This window comes from Fusarium poae, chromosome 1 (genome assembly GCF_019609905.1).
Source record: "Fusarium poae strain DAOMC 252244 chromosome 1, whole genome shotgun sequence".
NCBI lineage: Eukaryota > Fungi > Ascomycota > Sordariomycetes > Hypocreales > Nectriaceae > Fusarium > Fusarium poae.
In genome coordinates this window covers 6,117,046-6,134,630 of record NC_058399.1, presented here as the reverse complement: position 1 = coordinate 6,134,630, position 17,585 = coordinate 6,117,046, and the positions used below count along the sequence as shown (strand labels likewise).

Genomic DNA, 17,585 nt, shown 5'->3' with positions numbered 1-17,585 from the left:
GTTTGTTTGTTTGTCAGTGACGGTTTTGTTCCGCAGAGCTTCTGAAGTCGGTTGATGTTGAGATGGGGATTATGGAGACGGGCCACTATTAGGCTCGGGGGATGAAACACTTTGCCGATGATTTGCAAGTTTGATTAATCAACTGTTGGTTGATCATGACGGACGTCTGGAGAAGAGTTGCCAAGCGAAACTTGCAGGGGGAGGAGGAAAGTTGACAGGCATGCCAAGTTGCAGCGAGAGACTCGAAGAGGAAACTCCTGACATCAGTGATCTTCTGCGGTTCAGACACGAGTGACCAGATTGGGAATAGCCAAGACGATGTGAGATTCCTGGGACGCCTTCCCCGGGAGATGCAACGTGCGAGCCAACGACAAGGGCGCAGCGACCATGTCGGGAAACGAGTTGACAGGGGGAGAGAGGGAAAAAGAAGCAGGGGAAAGGAGGGATTATTCAGGGTCGTCACTCAGTCAAGTCAAGTCAGCGTAGGTAGTAAAAATACAGTGGAGGAGCAGTAGAGTTACAGGGGGTTAAGGAGAAGGAGAAGCCGGACTGCGCCCCCAGTGCTCGGGGCCGATCAAACCATCTCGTAACCGAAGTACGGGATTGGTTGTTTGTGCTCGGTAGGTGAATTATCTCTGTAATCTACCAAGATATCGGGCAACCCAACCATGGGAAGGAAAGGAACCAAAAGAGAGGCACAACATAACACAGCACAACACAGCACAGCACAACATAGCACAATGAATGGGTGCATTCCTTTTATGCACATTGTGCTGTGCTGTGCTGTGCATCGAGCTATGGATAAAAATATCTTCCAATGGCCCCCACCCACCCTCGACTCGCTCGCTCAACTACCACGTTTCGAGAAAAGGCTTGTCTCGCGGCTCCAGAGAATTGCAGACGCAGGAAGTACAGTTCACTAGAGAAGCTAATAAGTTCATGGGGGGTTATAGAGGATGGAATGCTGCGCATGTGATGAGATGTCTACCCTACTGGTGATCAACTACTAACAGTGCAGGATATGCCCAGTAAAAAAGCAACCCGCCCGGCATGGATGCAAGATCGCCCAAGTTTGGGACATGGCACGTATGTATATCCTATAATCAACATGTTATTAATGATTGACAGACAACGCAAGGAGGGATTTGCGCTCATTAGATAATTAATATGCCATCCTGGCATCTTATCACCGACAGCCTGGTCCATGTCAGATCAACTGCATACATACAGTACTGTAACTGTATATGTTACCAAGTGGTTCATTAAGATAACCATAATAATAATAATGAAGCGGTTCGCGGGTGATTAACGGTGGTTGCCGTTCGTACATACACATTCGACTGAGTTTGTACTATCGTACCGTACCGTATCTAGCATCGAGTTTATTTTAGTTTTATCCTTCCCCTCACGCATCTCAATCACATCTGCAGCTTGTTGTACTAATAGATGGAGCTATCAAGAACAATGGATGGAATGGGCTTTACTACGAATAGCAACTCAGTGACATTGATTTCTATCTCTACATAAACACAGGCCGTGAGGGGCACCGGTCAACCGCTAAATGAATAGACTACACATAGAGTTGTGACGTGCGATAGAGAGAGACCCCTGGAGTATCGACTGGACAGTGGAGTATCAGTTACGTACTTGAGAAATACGTTTCGCAAGTATAGCTACTTTGAAGGAGACGCCCTACCTCGACATTGCACCTATTTACCCTTGCAACTTGCCCTGTCAAGATGCTAGATATCGGCCCTGACCCTCTTGAGAGACCCTCATCTCTGTATCGGTACATGTAGTACTCGTGGTAGATCAATCAATCTGTTCCTCGCACGCACACGCCTTTGCTGTAACCTCCGCCTTTTTTTTTTTTTGATTTTTTTTTTGATATGAAAGACAAGACGAAAGACAAAGAAAGGCACATCATATCGCGAAGCCTTCATTAGCGAGAGCCGACCCGTTCTCACGGTATACAGTGCATACACTCCGATACAATGCAATACCTACTGATTAATATCAATACCAATACAATGTGACAAGTGAGTCTCCTTGGTGAAAGAAGGCGGGAGGCGATACGCCTCAATCGTTGTCTCTTGAGGTGTTCAGTTGACTGTCCCCCCCTCCATTCTTGATGTGCACTCTAGGCACTCTCGTCTTATTGATTGATCGACTGATCAATCCCCTTCCCGAAATCTAATTCAATCATGCCAAGGAACCCCAGACATGGCTGCAGATTGTCTCTAAATACCGAGCCTGGAACTCCAAAACGGTACGGATACATCGTCGCTGTTCTTGCTGTAGGCAGGCTGGCGTTGTAAAGCGCTGGGCCACTGACTTGCTTGCTTTTCTGTATGCATCTTTTGGTTACTTTGACTACTATCTGTTCATGCCTACATACATACATACATGCATCTTTGTTTGATTAGACCATCTCCACGGCTGTGCAAAACAAACACACCCTCTTCTTTTTTTTTGTTTTTGCTCTCCTTCTTTCTTTTTGGACCTAAAACTGGGCTTGGGCTTGAGCTCCCATGGCTGGCTGGCTGGCTGGTCCGCCGGTGATGGTGATGGGGGTGAGATGACGGACGGGTGGACTCGACTCACCCCCACCACTCCATATCTCATCTCACCCTCCTCCTCTCCACCCCCTGGTCCCCTGGCCCGACACTTGCTTGGCTTCAATTGCTGGGCCCTAACTAGGCCCTACAGGCAGGCAGGCAGGCAAGCCAAAGTAAGGCAAGGCAACCCGGGCACTGCACACTGCGTTTCTGCAGGCTACGTACCGCTGTGCAGTGCATGGGAGGGTTCTCTCCCCAGCAGCCTCTCTCATCGAGGTATCCATCATGTCAATCAACTAACTGGAGAAACCACGGACGGGCCCCGAATGCAGGTGCAGAGTAGTCTCTGCTTAGTGTAGTCGGTGCCTTGACTATATGTACGTTGGCAGCCCCCAACCCTTTCCTCGGGTCTGGTCTAAGAGTTCGTTACTCAACAACGACAACCTTATTCAAGGCCACTTAGTGTTTCTTTTAAGAACATCGTCTCTGCCCATCAAACTACCAAGAGGCGATACGATCATCAAGTGGTTCCTGCATATCTCAACTTGCACCAGTCTTCTTCCTCCCATCTTACACACTTACCCACCGGACCTCCATCTTCATCTTCATCTTCACCTTGAAATTGACTACTCTCACTCAACTCACAATTCGACATTCCCATCACTCAGATACCATCCCATATTGAGACAACTGACGAGTCCCCGGAAAGTCGACCAAAAGAAGATCCTTTACCGTGTCTAAACCCACATCCGCCAGAAACATCTCAGACCCTGCGAGACTTTGATTCACAACAAGCTTCACTCCCTTCCTGGAATGCAAAGTGCAGGTAAGCTTTCCCCAGCCTGCAAACACTCATTCTTCGGTTTCGAAAAGTAGAAACATTTCCCGCCTCCGCTTCGCTACGCTTCACTTGAGTTAAAGTCCCCGGCTCTGACATATCTGGTGTTATAGATAAACGTGGTTGCACTCTAAGCTTTCCAACTACAAGTACAAGCCTCGCCCTACCGATACACAACTCTCCATATCTCTATTCACATCTATCTCTCACATTTTCCACAAAGACATCATGACAGCCTTGTCAGATTCGTCCTTCGCCATGTTCCATTCTCAACCTGATGCCGAGGACTATGCTCGATATGCCGACTCCAACGTCATTTTCACTACAGGACCCATGGATGTGAGCATCCCAGCCGATGCATTTGGTTTCCAGCACCAAAATGCCAGCCCAGATGTCTATGCTTCTTCAATGGGCTTTGTCGAACCCTCTCTGTACGCCGAGGCACCCAACTACATGCTCAACAGCCACGCGTCACCGAGCATGTACACCGATGAGTCTTCGGATATGAGACTACCCTCGTCTAGTCTTTCAACAGCCTCGGCTCCGTCAACAGCTTCTTCAGCAATTGGATCACCCCAATCCCATCACGGCCAAATGGGTGCAATGCCCGAGTGGACTCCTCAGGGCCTCGGTCTCCAGCCTACAATTGTGGGCAATGATTACATGGGATCTGATTTTGCGTCATTCCCTGGTTCGGGAATGGAGGAGCTCAGCTTTGACTTTCCCACGGCCAAGGCCTTTGTTGGTAAGCTCAAAACTATTTCTTACAACACGAACGGATACTCGCTTCGAGCTTCGGCGATCCCCTTTCTCCCCTCCCCTTGGATCTCGCAATGGTATTGGTAGAGAGGCAGAGACTAGAGACTGAGCCCCAGTCCGAAGGGTCTGAGGCCTCTCTCCCCCCACCACTACCATCTGCTAGTGTTTGCGAACCCCTGCCCTGTCATGCAGCAGCTTCAATCTATGATGAAGTCGTTTGCTATTCAGCAAGATACCATCGGCTCGGCTCTTGGGTAGTGCTCGTCGATCCTCATTTTGAGCTGCCTCGTCTATTTGTTTATTTTATTTTTTCCCATGTCATCCCTTCTTCCCTCCAAGTCTCTGTTTAGCTCCCTCCGAAAGCTTTCCTGTCAACTGAGACATGCCATCCGTCTTCCCGATTGGCGCTTGATGTCACTTCTCCGCTGTCAAACGATTGGCGATCTTGTCTTCTTGTCTTCGGCAGTGGCTAGCTGTAAACCCATCTTAGGTTTAGCTCCGCTGCCCTGACTGTCCGTCTGTGTTGCAATCACCTATTGTACATAACATCTTGACCTTCAACTCCACTGTTTTGTCTCTGCTTCACTTTTTGAGCTGACCGCTAACCAACTCTACCATGATAGACCCTTCTCTCATTCACCCAGAGCTTACTCGTCCACCTATGGGCATTCCTTCCTATGACAACCACTATCAACAACACAACCACCACACATATCCCGCATCACCTTCTGCTTCTGTCTCTTCCTCTTCGCCTCAACCTCAGATGATGAGGACCAATAGTTCTTCACCATTTCTCCAGGCCAGCAACTTCCAATCCACATTTCCCAGCAGCCCCTACTGTGCGCCAATGGACAACCAAACCCACATTCGCGCCCCAAGTATCAGTCAATTCGTCCCACCAACACCAGGCGAGTACAGCAGTGATGAGTCCAAGGAGAAGCAAAGATGTACTTGGCCTGATTGTGGCAAGACCTTCAAGGATCTCAAGGCTCACATGCTCACTCACCAGAATGAGCGCCCCGAGAAGTGTCCGATTCAGACTTGCGAGTACCACACTAAGGGTTTCGCTCGCAAGTATGACAAGAACCGCCACACTCTCACACATTACAAGGGCACAATGGTCTGCGGGTTTTGCCCAGGCTCTGGATCGGCTGCGGAGAAGTCCTTTAACCGCGCCGATGTCTTCAAGCGTCATCTGACTGCCGTTCACGGTGTTGAGCAGACACCTCCCAACAGCAGGAAGAAGTCTGCCAATGCCAACGCCAACAAGAAGCTGTCTGGCTATGCCCCTGACGCTACTGGCAAGTGTAGCACTTGCTCTCAGACCTTCTCCAACGCCCAGGACTTCTACGAGCATCTTGACGACTGTGTTCTCCGCATTGTGCAGCAAGAGGACCCTGCCGAGGCCATCAATGCCAAGCGTCTCGCTGAGGTCGAGAACGATAAGGATGTTCACCAGACTCTTGAGAAGAACAACCTGCCTACCACTACCGATGTCATCATGACAAAGCATGAGGATGACGACAGTGGTGATGATGATGAGGAGAGCTCACCCAAGGGTAACTCTTCCCCTTCAATTAAGAGAAAGGGTAACCCTGTCAACGGTGTCCAGAAGTCCCGAGGCGTTACTCACTCCCGTGGTGGCGTTGCCCTGGGATCCAAGTCGCGCAGCCGCAAGAACCGTCGCGATTACCCTTCATCGTGGGGATTTGACAAGGGTCAGATGACCATGAAGAAGCGTGTCGTGGCTGTCTTTGATGGCCCTCGACGCCTTGCCAAGGATGACATGATGCTCTCCACTGATCACGAGGTCCGCATCCCACTGTCTGATGGCAAGGCCTATGTCACCGACCTCGATATTCAGACTCTGAACCGAGCCGCTGGCTTCCACGGAGCTACTGATGAAGAGAAGGGTCCCTGGATCTCAGATGACCCTACCCCTGCGCAGCTCAAGGAGATGCAGCAGATGCTTGCAAACAACACCAACACTTCTCTGTAACAAACACTACGACAACCCCTCTACCCACGTACACGGACAAAACATGTCAAACAAAAAAAAGCATTTCAGGCACGGCGTAAGCGGATTGTATTAGAACAAAGGCCATCCTCATATTTATCTTATGGATAGGCTGTTCATGACGGGATGGGTTAATCATGGAACGGGTGGCGATCAAAGGAAAGGAAAGGGAACGGAATTGGTTGGGCCTATGTTTGCGCCGTGGAGTTGACGTATCGATACCCATGTGTTTTTACTCGTTGTTTTTATCTGGGTTTTGGACTGGAACCTTACCCCCTTGATGGCTAATGACAATAATGGATGATCTTGATAGCATTACTTACTCAAAAGGACATTGTCCTAATATGTATATTGTTCAAGCACTTGTTTGGATCTTCATGATTCGCGTTTGTCCTTTTTGTTGAGAGGCGTTCTTTAAGGAGATGCATGCTGAATCCATTTATCTATAGTTTGCACACTCAACTCAGATAACAAACTTTACACACCAGATGATGATTCAATCCGACATCGTATCTCTTGCATTTGCTCAAATTAACACGATTTCTCATTCACTATCTATGCTGGATAAGAACACGAAAGCCACTTACGGCCACAGACTACAATCTGTGCCCTTTTGTCCATAATAATGCAGCCCGACCCTCATATCCTGTTTAATATTCAACAGCGTTGATGAGCATCGTCGAACAAGGCATATCTGAGGACTCATTTGGTTCACCATGAGTGCAGAACATGCGCCAGCATAACCAAGCGAAGTTCTACACAAATCTATGATGCTGCGTTCGCTTCTTCATCCGCAAGCCCTATGGAGATACAGAAAGTTTAAACAATACCATGAGGGGATGTGTTGAGTAGAGAATCGTATAGTTTAAAGGCCCGAATACGGAGGTTTGAAAGTTTGAGGACCCATGAACACAAGTATTTCAGCAACGCCTTCATATCAAACATGAAGAATTCTTCTTTTTCTTCACCCATAACCGGCAGAATGAGCAGCGATCAAGCTACCAAGCACGAGCCCGAGACGTTGGCTACATTGCCGACGAACTCTCAAGATGTCGAAGTCCAGGTCATCGACGCCCCTATAGCTCACGATGCTGTCTTTGGTGATATCACAGGTGACGGACCCAACTACCGCAATGTAAGCAACTGGGATTTGTGCTGTGTGATACTGATAGATACTGACATGTATAGGTTGGGTGGCTAGGAACAGCTGCTTTAATGATGAAGACCCAGATCGGCCTGGGCATTCTATCCATCCCATCGGCCTTCCATACCCTCGGTATCATTCCTGGAGTCATTTGTCTCCTCCTCATAGGAGGTATCACAACGTGGTCCAACTATGTGATTGGTACCTTCAAACTCAACCATCGCGAGGTTTACGACATTGGAGACGCGGGAGGTATCCTGTTTGGACGAATTGGGCGAGAGTTTCTTGGCCTGAGTTTTGCCTTGTGTAAGTGGGAATAATTGACCAGAATCGAGACACTTTCGCTGACAAGAACAAGTTACCGTCTTCGCTATTGCGTCCGGTATCCTTGGAATCTCGATTAGCTTCAATGCTTTATCGGACCATGGAGCCTGCACTGCTGTTTTTGTTGCAGTAGCATCCATCATCGTCTTCTGCTGTGCCAGTATCCGTACACTAGGTCGAATGAGCTGGTTGGCCTGGGTTGGGCTTATTCCTCTGCTGATTGCCGGTTAGTTTCTCACTCCATATACATCTGTATAGAAAAGTAATACCGACCAAATCACTCCAGTCTACCTTGTCACCATCGCCGTCGGTGTCCAAGATCGACCCTCTGCCGCGCCCAAGATGAACACAGACGAGAAGTGGATGTCAGACTGGAAACTTGTTGGTAACCCGACATTTATCGATGCCATGGCTGCGCTTTCGACCATTGTCTTTGCCTACGCGGGTACACCCCTTTTCTTCCCCATCGCGGCCGAGATGCGTGAGCCACGCCACTACACAAAGGCCATGCTTCTCTGCCAGGGTGTCGCAACAGCTACATACCTTACTGTAGGAATCATAATCTACTACTTCTGTGGCTCTTATGTTGCTACGCCTGCTCTGGGCTCGGCTGGTAAGACTATCAAGAAAGTTGCGTATGGTCTTGCTCTACCAGGACTTATCGTTGGTGCGACCATCAATACTCATGTAAGTCTCCCATACAAAGTCTATTTTCTGATGGATAAAGTACTTATATGCTCGTTTTTAGGTGACTGGAAAGTATGCGTTCGTTCGAATCCTTCGAGGCTCAGAGCATCTCACAGCAAACACTGTCACTCATTGGGTTACATGGTTGGGTCTTATCTTCAGCACTGCTCTGTTTGCATACATCATAGCTAGTGCCATCCCAGTATTTGGAAGTCTTGTTTCTCTTGTTGGAGCTCTGCTCGGTACTCTTCAAGCATTCCAACCGTACGGTTGCTTCTGGCTGTACGACAACTGGAGGAAGGGCAAGCAGGAAATGTCTCTACGATGGATTCTCATGGTTGCATGGAGTGTATTTGTCATCGTTTCAGGAACATTCTTGATGATTGCTGGAACGTATGGTTCCGTCATTGGAGTTATCGAGTCTGGTAAGAAAGGAGGTGGTCGTCCTTGGTCTTGTGCAGACAACTCCAACTCTGTAGCAACCTAGCACTGAGAGAGGCGAACTGGAGATGGAGATTTGTTCTTGTGTTTGCTATTTTTTTTTTTTTTAATTTTTAATTTTTTTTTCGGATCTCGATGGTAGAGTGGTTTAAGAATAGACTAAGTCGGTCAGTCCCCATCGAAAGCGGTCGGGTCAATTTTTGATAATGCCTCTGCCCCACCATCTATCTATCTTAGTAGTCGGTCTAAGATAGACATCATAAATTCAACTCATTATACCCTCTAGTGACCATCATTCAAAGAGTGATTGCTTGGCGTTAAACTTACCAAAAGAACAAGATATATCATACTTGACTTTTGTTGCAAAAAGATCAAGTGATCTGCCATCCCCCGAGTTCGTGCAAGTTTGAGTCAGTTGGGCTTCAACACCAAAGTCGAAAAACGAAAAAAAGAAAAAAACTCGGAGTCGATATCGTATTGCGAATAAATCAAAATAAGTCATGTCTCTCACCTGGCGTATTTCCGTCAATGGCGAGGCTGACGATCCCGAGGACTACCTTTCAGACGCACTGGGCGTCATCTTCCCTGGCGATATCACAAACCAACATGGTGATGCCAAACACAATCTCTCTTACACCTCACCTCATCTCCCCAAGCCTCTTGTTATCGACCTTGCCGACCCTGTGAAGGAGGATGACCGCAAGCTGTTCTCACACTACCTTTGGAACTCCTCTCTATTGCTCGCCGAGTTCATCGAAGCCGACTCATTGGGTATCCCCCTGCAGAAGCCTCGCGAGGCCCAGGACAGCATGTCCTTCGACGTAAAGGGACTCGATATTCTTGAGCTCGGAGCTGGAACCGCGTTGCCAAGTATCATGGGAGCTCTTCTGGGTGCAAAGCGTGTCGTCGCTACGGATTACCCAGCCGAACCTGTTCTGAAATCTCTACGCACAAATGTCGAGCGCAACATCCAACCCCCATTCTCACCCGCCTCTGCCGAAATGACCCCTTTTTCTGGGGTGTCCGTCCACGGCCATTCCTGGGGCGAGCTCGAGGACCCCTTTAGCGTCTCAGGCGAGCACGCATTTGACCGAATCATTGCAGCCGATTGCCTCTGGATGCCTTGGCAGCACACCAACTTACACCGATCCATCTCCCATTTCCTTAAACGCACACCTGAAGCGCGATGCTGGGTTGTCGCAGGTTTCCATACTGGCCGACAGAAAATGAGCGGATTCTACGACGCCGCGGCCCTCAAGGAGGTCGGACTCGAGGTCGAGAGGATATGGGAAAGGGATTGCAACGGCGAGGAGAGGTCATGGGATATCGAGCGGGAAGATGATATTACAATTCGAAAGACGTGGCTCGTAGTCGCTTCGTTGAAGTGGATCTCGACGCCGTGAAGCTGATATCACTTGTCGGTAGAAGTCGAGGAGACTCCTCTAATCAGACGGGGAGAGAAGAGTCTTTATATACCACGACCATTTCACCCAACCACTCATAGCTGCATGATATCGTGGCGAAGCAAGACACTTGTTCCTAGACCCGTCCTCGATTGATTGGCTCTATTTCCTCAGGCGGTCTGACTGTGACCGCCCGCAAGACGAGGCGGAGCAACGCCTTCACGAGGGGGCGTGAGATTGCATAAAGATAGACGCCATCGGGGTTGGGAATAAAACCCGGAGATACTGGATGTTGGCGAAAAGGGCTTCATGAGATAGTCGAGAGCGATTCTTAAGCCTGGAGGAACAAGGACAGGTGCCTGCTCTCACGATATGGAAAATAAACGGGAAGCCCTTGAATTACTTTAGATGTATTCTGAGTAAATAAGCTCGCTATGAATCCTCCTCTTATACAATCAACAGGTTAGTCTGTATATACGTGTGATTAATTCGGGGCTTCGATGCTCGGCCCCTTCTCTTCCACCTTGACAACCAAATCATAATTTACACGCAAATTCTGCGCTCCGCTGAGGGCACGTGTGAGCATAGCTTCGTGCCTCTCGCCAACAAGGCGCTTGAGTGCTCCAACGAGGAATCCTGCAACAATATCGACAGACCAGTCATCAGGAATACGACCAAGCACATCGTCGATCTCAAACCATCCACCGAAGCGCTCGAGGAGGGCGCCAGTTTGTTCGACGCGGTCACTTATATCTTCAAGGGAGAGGAACTCATGAAAAACAACGCCAAACAAACGGCGCTGCTCCTCAAAGGAAGGTCGCTCAGATGGAGCTGCACCTGTCGTGCCAGCACCTCCTCGAAGACAATACGAAACAGCAGTATCGTAGTCACCCAAGTTGTGTATGAGGAGACGAAGGGCGTCATTGTGTTTGCGCTCCCGGCCAGCCAGAATGATGGTCTCAGGCACCAGAAGATCATCCGGCAGAGTAGAGATCCGATCTCTTATTGCTGCAGCGTCGTAGTCATTTGCTTCGCCCAGTAGTTGAAGGAGTCTCAAACGGCTGTGCCAGACCTCATTATCAGGTGGGGCGTTATCCCTAAGAAAATGGCTGTATGCAGGTTTGGGAGCTTGCAGCGCTCGATATGCTGCATAAGTCGCCCTGACGATGGTCCGGCTTTCTTCAGAGGACTCTAGATCGTTCACAACCACATCGAGGTAGTATGCCGTTAGATCGTTTATATAAGTCGTGTGTCCCTTGCCAAATACCAAGTGCTCTAGGTAGTATTTGACTGCATCAGGTGCCTCTTTTCGTAAGATCGCAACGGCTTGTGCGGGCTCGAATTTGGGTGCCCGTCCTTTGTCTTCCGCGAAGACTTCAACGCCAAGTTTTGGATTGCGATTTGCTAACCAGATTCCATACTCTTGAACGAGAGCCTGGCTGCTGATCTTCGTAAGATACTCACGAACACGCTGCTCGCCTTCGCGAAGCTCTTGTCCCACGTCTTGCTCTCCCTCGATGATCCGCTTCCAAGTAGCCAGAACATCACCTGACAACTTGCGGCTCTGGTATAAGCGGCTTAGAACGAAGAGACGATGATACGTTTCGAGCAGACCGACTGCGCGGTCGAAACAGTCAACACCCTTGTCCACAATTTCGTACAGCTCTGATCGCACAACACCCCCTTTACCCAATCCCTTGGGAGAGTGCTGGTCAATCTCAAGAAGAACGAGGAGCAGAGCAGCATCAACAGTGTGAAACACTTCTCGCTCATCGGCAACACTACCGAAGCCTTTTCTCTTCCGCCAGGTGCCAAGAAACCTCCGAAGAAAGTGCATTGTCCTTGGTTCCAATGTCCCGATACCATCCTTTGAAGTCATCTGGAACTCCCTACTTCGGAGGTAGGCATCAGCAGTTCTTCTTACACCACCGTATATCCATATACCGCGCGACCCTTCAACGATCTCGTTCCGAACGCTCGGAATCACCGATAGTACTACTCTTGGATCCAGGCCACTTTCGACTAAGACTTCTTCAAGCGCATCCAATTCTTTTTCTGTGAATTGCCTGTCTTCAGGCGCTTTTAGCAAGTTCGTCAAGAGTAGAATACCTGCCTTTTGTCGTATATATCCATAAGTCATAAACTCCAACTCTGTTTGTGGCTCTCGGCCTCTGATTGAGTTGATAGTGGTAAATATCGCTTGTCTGTCCAGTTCAGCGGGACTGAAAACATCGCCCACGCAAGCTGCTTCCAAAACAGCGTCAAGCTGTATCAGAATAGGGTTGCGGATAGCCCACCATATACGGCTCCCACTCCAGACTGCCAAGTTAGCATGTGCCTTGGCAAGTTGGCGAGCAAACTCTTCTCCTTCTGCATTACGATTTGCTTCCCATTCTTCTGGGAGTGACTCTTCATCCTGGGAGTCAATATTTCTGTCAAAAAGCTCCTTCTCTTTCGACAGATGCTCTATCGATAAAGCAGTCCTTGAATCCGAAGCCTTGCCTGAAGATGACGGGTCAGGTGTCCCTGGAGTGGCAGAGACAGAGAAAGGTGTATATCGTCTTTGAGAAAGCTTCTGGACAATCTCCTCGAATCGGGTCTCTTCAGTGCCGGCGAGCGAGCGAATGCCATAAACCCCGTCATGGTCGACTTCTCTAGCTGTCAACCAGTATCTTTGTGGGTTTACGTCTGAGCCAGCATCAAAGCGTTGGATTTCGAGACCGTGCTTCAAGTCGCCGTTGACTTCTTTGGTCATCGAGGCCAAAACATACCCCTCTTCCTGCTGTCCCAGAGACGGTTGCGATGAGTCAGAATCTGAAGGCGGGCTGTCTACGACAACTTCTCGAGGATATCTGGTAAATTCAAGGGTAGGACGCGTAGGGTCACCGTCTAAATTAACAAACATACCGATTCCAGGTTCCAAAGGATCGGTACCAGTAACCAGCAAGAACTCATCAGGGGTCGGTGAGGTGATATGAGGCTTCAAAAAGACCGCGCCAGGTTTAGGTCGCGGATTCGTTGTTTGGGAAGGGGTGCCGGAACGTGACGGTGCAGCAGGCAAAGGTTTATCTAGTGACGGGTTTGGAGTTGAAGCCCTTTCCATTGAGGGCCTCGGGCTTGACGACAGTTGCGGCGAAGGGTGGCGACCAAGGAAATCTTCACCCTCATTGCCACGGTCTTGTCGACGAATGCTGTCCAATATTGAGCCTCCCAGGCTAGTACTTCGGCTATGGCTTGGAGCTTCGCTGACTGTGCGGTTTCCGGTCGAAGAAGAGCTCCGAAGAAGCCCACTTGTTGTGTCTGTTCCAATACTTTGAGCGTGTCCAATCTCACTAGGTGACGTAGTCTCCTCCAACGATGAGATGCTCATTAAGGGAATCTTCAGCTGCTGTTCTACATCAATGAGCGCATAAGATTTGGAATCTGCGACACATGCGATTGAGTCTCTGCGCACTGATAAAGTGCTTCCCGAGAAGTCAATTTTCTAGAAACCGTTAACATAGATCAAACCCCCACACTTTATTGACACTTACCTTTGTGACGCGAGCGTCTTCCCCTACACGGACTGCCTGAATCTTCCGCATTAAAGAAAGCAGGATAGTGACACCTCCACTTCTTTCTGGACCATCATTGTCAAGTAGAGGCTCGTTGAGGTCAATACCGCCTATCCAGCTACAATTCTTGACCAGCGTCGTGCCAAAGACAGGGCTGAGCTCTGGTAGAGAGTAAAAAGTGACAGTCCAGTTACACAGGATACATGCTTTTCCGACGCGCGGTAGTAATAAGATTTGTTGTACACCGGGTCGCGAATTCGGAGTCCCTGTTGTCTCGACATACTGAGGACATAGTCGGGACGCAAGGATATAAACGGGTTGGCCGGATCGATCGTTCGGGTCGGGAGGAATCTGGACAAAGTGAAGCAGCTCTGAGGCGGATGTGCCAACATATAAGTTTGCATCTAAATGCTCATAGGTCAATGATGGGCACGAACATTTTGACTATTGGTCAGAGACCTACCTAAGTAGTCTACACAGTTGATCTTGATATCGTCTTGGGAACCATCCGCAGAGAGCGGCACTTCATCCAACAATGTCCGCAGAACATAAGGGCCAACCTCGCGGCCTGTCAGCTCAGGGCTGATAATTGAAGGCCCATCGCCTGGGCCATCTGGTGTCATAGCGGCGTTATTATCAACAGCATCATCTGAGCGAGCAGCGCAAGTACTGATCTGCTTTCATGTATCGTGGACCGTATATCAGTTGATGGACGCTTTGGAATGGCCTGGCGCAGGTAGGCTATGTTGACATCAGTAGACCGAAATAAGTGGATGCATCGGATCTGAAGCTCGCCCGGGCTGGAAGCTGATGCGACCTTGAGTGGATACAGCGCCTACGTACCTGCTGTAGCATATTTGGTTAGTGGCTGTGCTTCACTGAACTGCAAGGCTGCGGGGGATCAGTCCAAGGACTTGCCCCTGCATCCCTGGCGTCAACAGCCTGACAGCTTACGTAGCCAATTAGCTTAGATGACACACCACGCAAACTGGCCCCAAGATACGCATCCCTTCGCATAGGTTCTCTCATGGCTTCAATTTGACGACGGCAACGATAAGTCGTACCGACGACCTCACTAACTGCACCAACTACGAAACACTCACTTCCATACGTTCGCGGCGTCCGAGGCTGCTATACACACTCTTTTGCGCCGCCTAACATCTTCAACTCAATACCACTATCATGAGCGACGCAGCCGTTGAAGCCGCTCTGGCGTCCACGATCGAGCCCTCTGCGCCTGCGCCAACCTTTGACGGAGAGAACAAATTTCAACATGCCATCTCAGCATGGAGGAGTACGGCTACCAACAAGAATATATGACGGTTGGACTAACGTTACATAGCAATCGATCTCACAACTCTTGTCTCGAACCTAGATAATACAGCTTCGGACATTGTCGCCTACCAACGTGACTCAACTGTTCAACGTAAAGAACTGGCACAAAAGACGAAGGAGTTCCGCAAGCTAGATGATACATCGAAATTGTCAGAAATCAAGGGTTTATTAAAATGTAGGAGTAGCGCAATATCTTGATTTGATCCCTCAGCATGCTAACTATATTGCAGCTTATCAGACCTTTATCGATCTTCTCACGAATCATTCCAAGTCTGTCAACTCGGCCTTCCTTCAGACATATGCCTCTTTCTCCGATGCGCCAGACCCGTACCCACTCCTTGAGGCCTCGGTCGACTCGATGCTCCTCGCCGAGGATACTTTACCGAAGATAACGGAGGAAAATCAACACTTACAAGAGAACGTTACAACTCTTACAACCCAGTTGGAAGATGTCGAATCGAAGCTGCAGAGTGAGCGAAAATCCCGAAAAGATCTGGAGGAGAATCTCGAGAAACGTGTCAAGGAAGTGGAGACATCATGGACCGCTGTCCTAGATGAGAAGACAGATAATTGGGAGGCCAAGGAGAAGGCCTTGGAGGACAAGCTTGAGAAGCAAGAGCGCCTGTTGACTGAGATGCGTGCAAGCTACGAAGTCAATCAGCGATTGGGCAAGAATGGCGATGAACAGGAGGCTCAGCGCAACCAAGTTTCAAGTGCCGAACTTGAGATGCTTCACTCTGACCTGGATCGTACGAGCGCTCGCCTCGCTGAGATTGAAGCCCGTAACGAGCAGATGCGTCTGGAACTCGCACAGGCTAAATCATCAGCCCAGCAGCAACCTGAAACAAACCTTGAAGACGATCCCGGTTACATGCGCGTGAGGTCAGAGAACCAGTCTATGATCCGCAAGCTTGACGCTGCTCGTGTGGAGAAAGAAGGCCTCAAGCGAGAGTTGGATGGTAAACTACGATCTATTGAGCGAGAGGTGAACGCTCTAAAGGAAGAGAGGGACACACTGAAGACCAAGGTACAAAGGTGGGGCGATTATGATGAGATAAAACAAGAGCTCGAGGTTCTAAAGAGTATCGAGTTCTCTACAGGTGACGACGATGAGGTGCGAGAGCATCTCGAGTCGAAGGATGCCGAGGGCAACTCCCTGGAGAAACTTCTCTTGGCACGCAACAAGAAGCTCGGTGATGAATTGACTGTTCTGCGTGTTTCACACAACGACTTACAGAGCCGTCTCGAGGATCTTCAAGAAGAACTCTCAAGAACAAACGCAGAATTGGAGCGTTCTCAGAAGCTCAACCAAAAGCTGGAGAGCGATTTGGAGACGATCCAGGAAGAGGGAGCTAACGCATTCCCGTCGGGAGCGTCTGTTGCTGGAACATATGTCACGCGGGCAGTTGGGCGTAAGAGTGGCAGAATTTCACCGACATCATCGATCATCAGTGGTATGGATCCTCGAATGGGAGGAGGCGAACCTGGCGAGCGAGTCTACGGGGGTGGCTCGGGCATGCTGCCAATGGTGACGGCTCAGCGTGACCGTTACAAAAAGAAGAACGGGGAATTGGAAGAAGAGCTGTCCAACACACACCGGACAGTATCACAGCTGCGCCAGGAGGTCGCAGCACTACAGAAGGATAACCTGAACCTCTATGAAAAGACAAGATATGTCTCAACATACAACCGAGGGGGTGGTGCGGCAACATCGTCCGCGTATGGTGCAAACCCTAACCCGTCTACGGTGTCGATTGGTGAAACAGGAAACCCTGGAATCGCCATGGATCGATACCGCCAGGCATATGAGTCGAATATTTCTCCATTCGCAGCTTTCCGCGGGCGGGAATCTGCTCGAGCCTACAAACGGATGAGTCTACCAGAGCGGGCAGTGTACTCGCTTACTCGTACCGTACTGGCTTCGAGGACCAGTCGAAATTTGTTCGCGGCATACTGCGTGGCACTCCATTTACTGGTCTTCATGTCGTTGTACTGGATGAGTTCGTCGGATGTCCAGCGGGTAACCCATCTCGAGTCTGCAGCGGCAGCGGCAGCTGGAGTGGCCGGGGGCTCGCTTGGCAGTCCAATGGACGGGGCGCCTAAAGATCCTGCCAAGTAGAGGGCGATGCGCTGTCCAGTTTTGGGAGTGTTTTGGTCAAGAGCTCAAAAAGGAATGAGTCAACGAATGTCTGCCAGAGACGGGACTGTATCAGTATCAATCAGTATAAGTCTGTACTGTAATCGGCTCGGTAGTGGAGTAATTGGATATATGGGAACTTGTTATATGTATTTTGGAGTCAAGCAACATCTGGCGTCAATGTAAGCGAGGTGCCAAGATGAATAAATGGTGGTCTAGTGATGGTTGATGATATGTGTGCCCAGTATAGTTACATACCTACCTACCTAGGTAGTTATGGGATTAGAGCATAATATGATCCACCTAAGCAACCTCTTGAAATAAACCAGACATGTGACAGCCCTTTCGTCCCACTAGAGATGCAAGTCAATGATGGAAACGAAAGCGA

At 49.4% G+C, this 17,585-nt stretch overlaps 6 protein-coding genes across 6 annotated transcripts; 5 read left to right on the top strand and 1 right to left on the bottom strand.

Annotated features, from left to right (window-relative positions):
- Window positions 1-3,624: 3,624 nt before the first annotated feature.
- Window positions 3,625-4,242, top strand: FPOAC1_001988 (uncharacterized protein; the record flags this gene model as incomplete). The annotated part of the gene is made up of 1 exon (XM_044846575.1): window positions 3,625-4,242. The coding sequence occupies one exon, from the start codon at window positions 3,625-3,627 to the stop codon at window positions 4,240-4,242; it is 618 nt and encodes a 205-aa protein (XP_044712491.1).
- Window positions 4,243-4,771: 529 nt separating this feature from the next.
- Window positions 4,772-6,154, top strand: FPOAC1_001987 (uncharacterized protein; the record flags this gene model as incomplete). Its single annotated transcript, XM_044846574.1, has 1 exon — window positions 4,772-6,154. The coding sequence occupies one exon, from the start codon at window positions 4,772-4,774 to the stop codon at window positions 6,152-6,154; it is 1,383 nt and encodes a 460-aa protein (XP_044712490.1).
- Window positions 6,155-7,154: 1,000 nt separating this feature from the next.
- Window positions 7,155-8,814, top strand: FPOAC1_001986 (uncharacterized protein; the record flags this gene model as incomplete). Its single annotated transcript, XM_044846573.1, has 5 exons — window positions 7,155-7,307; window positions 7,361-7,622; window positions 7,675-7,866; window positions 7,927-8,327; window positions 8,389-8,814. 5 exons carry the CDS (start codon window positions 7,155-7,157, stop codon window positions 8,812-8,814), a joined length of 1,434 nt encoding a protein of 477 aa, XP_044712489.1.
- A 454-nt stretch (window positions 8,815-9,268) lies between these two features.
- FPOAC1_001985 (uncharacterized protein) lies at window positions 9,269-10,171 on the top strand (the record flags this gene model as incomplete). Its single annotated transcript, XM_044846572.1, has 1 exon — window positions 9,269-10,171. The coding sequence occupies one exon, from the start codon at window positions 9,269-9,271 to the stop codon at window positions 10,169-10,171; it is 903 nt and encodes a 300-aa protein (XP_044712488.1).
- A 484-nt stretch (window positions 10,172-10,655) lies between these two features.
- On the bottom strand, window positions 10,656-14,348 carry FPOAC1_001984 (uncharacterized protein; the record flags this gene model as incomplete). Its single annotated transcript, XM_044846571.1, has 3 exons — window positions 10,656-13,655; window positions 13,705-14,129; window positions 14,189-14,348. The coding sequence occupies 3 exons, from the start codon at window positions 14,346-14,348 to the stop codon at window positions 10,656-10,658; spliced, it is 3,585 nt and encodes a 1,194-aa protein (XP_044712487.1).
- A 559-nt stretch (window positions 14,349-14,907) lies between these two features.
- FPOAC1_001983 (uncharacterized protein) lies at window positions 14,908-17,179 on the top strand (the record flags this gene model as incomplete). The annotated part of the gene is made up of 3 exons (XM_044846570.1): window positions 14,908-15,019; window positions 15,068-15,235; window positions 15,291-17,179. 3 exons carry the CDS (start codon window positions 14,908-14,910, stop codon window positions 17,177-17,179), a joined length of 2,169 nt encoding a protein of 722 aa, XP_044712486.1.
- Window positions 17,180-17,585: the final 406 nt, after the last annotated feature.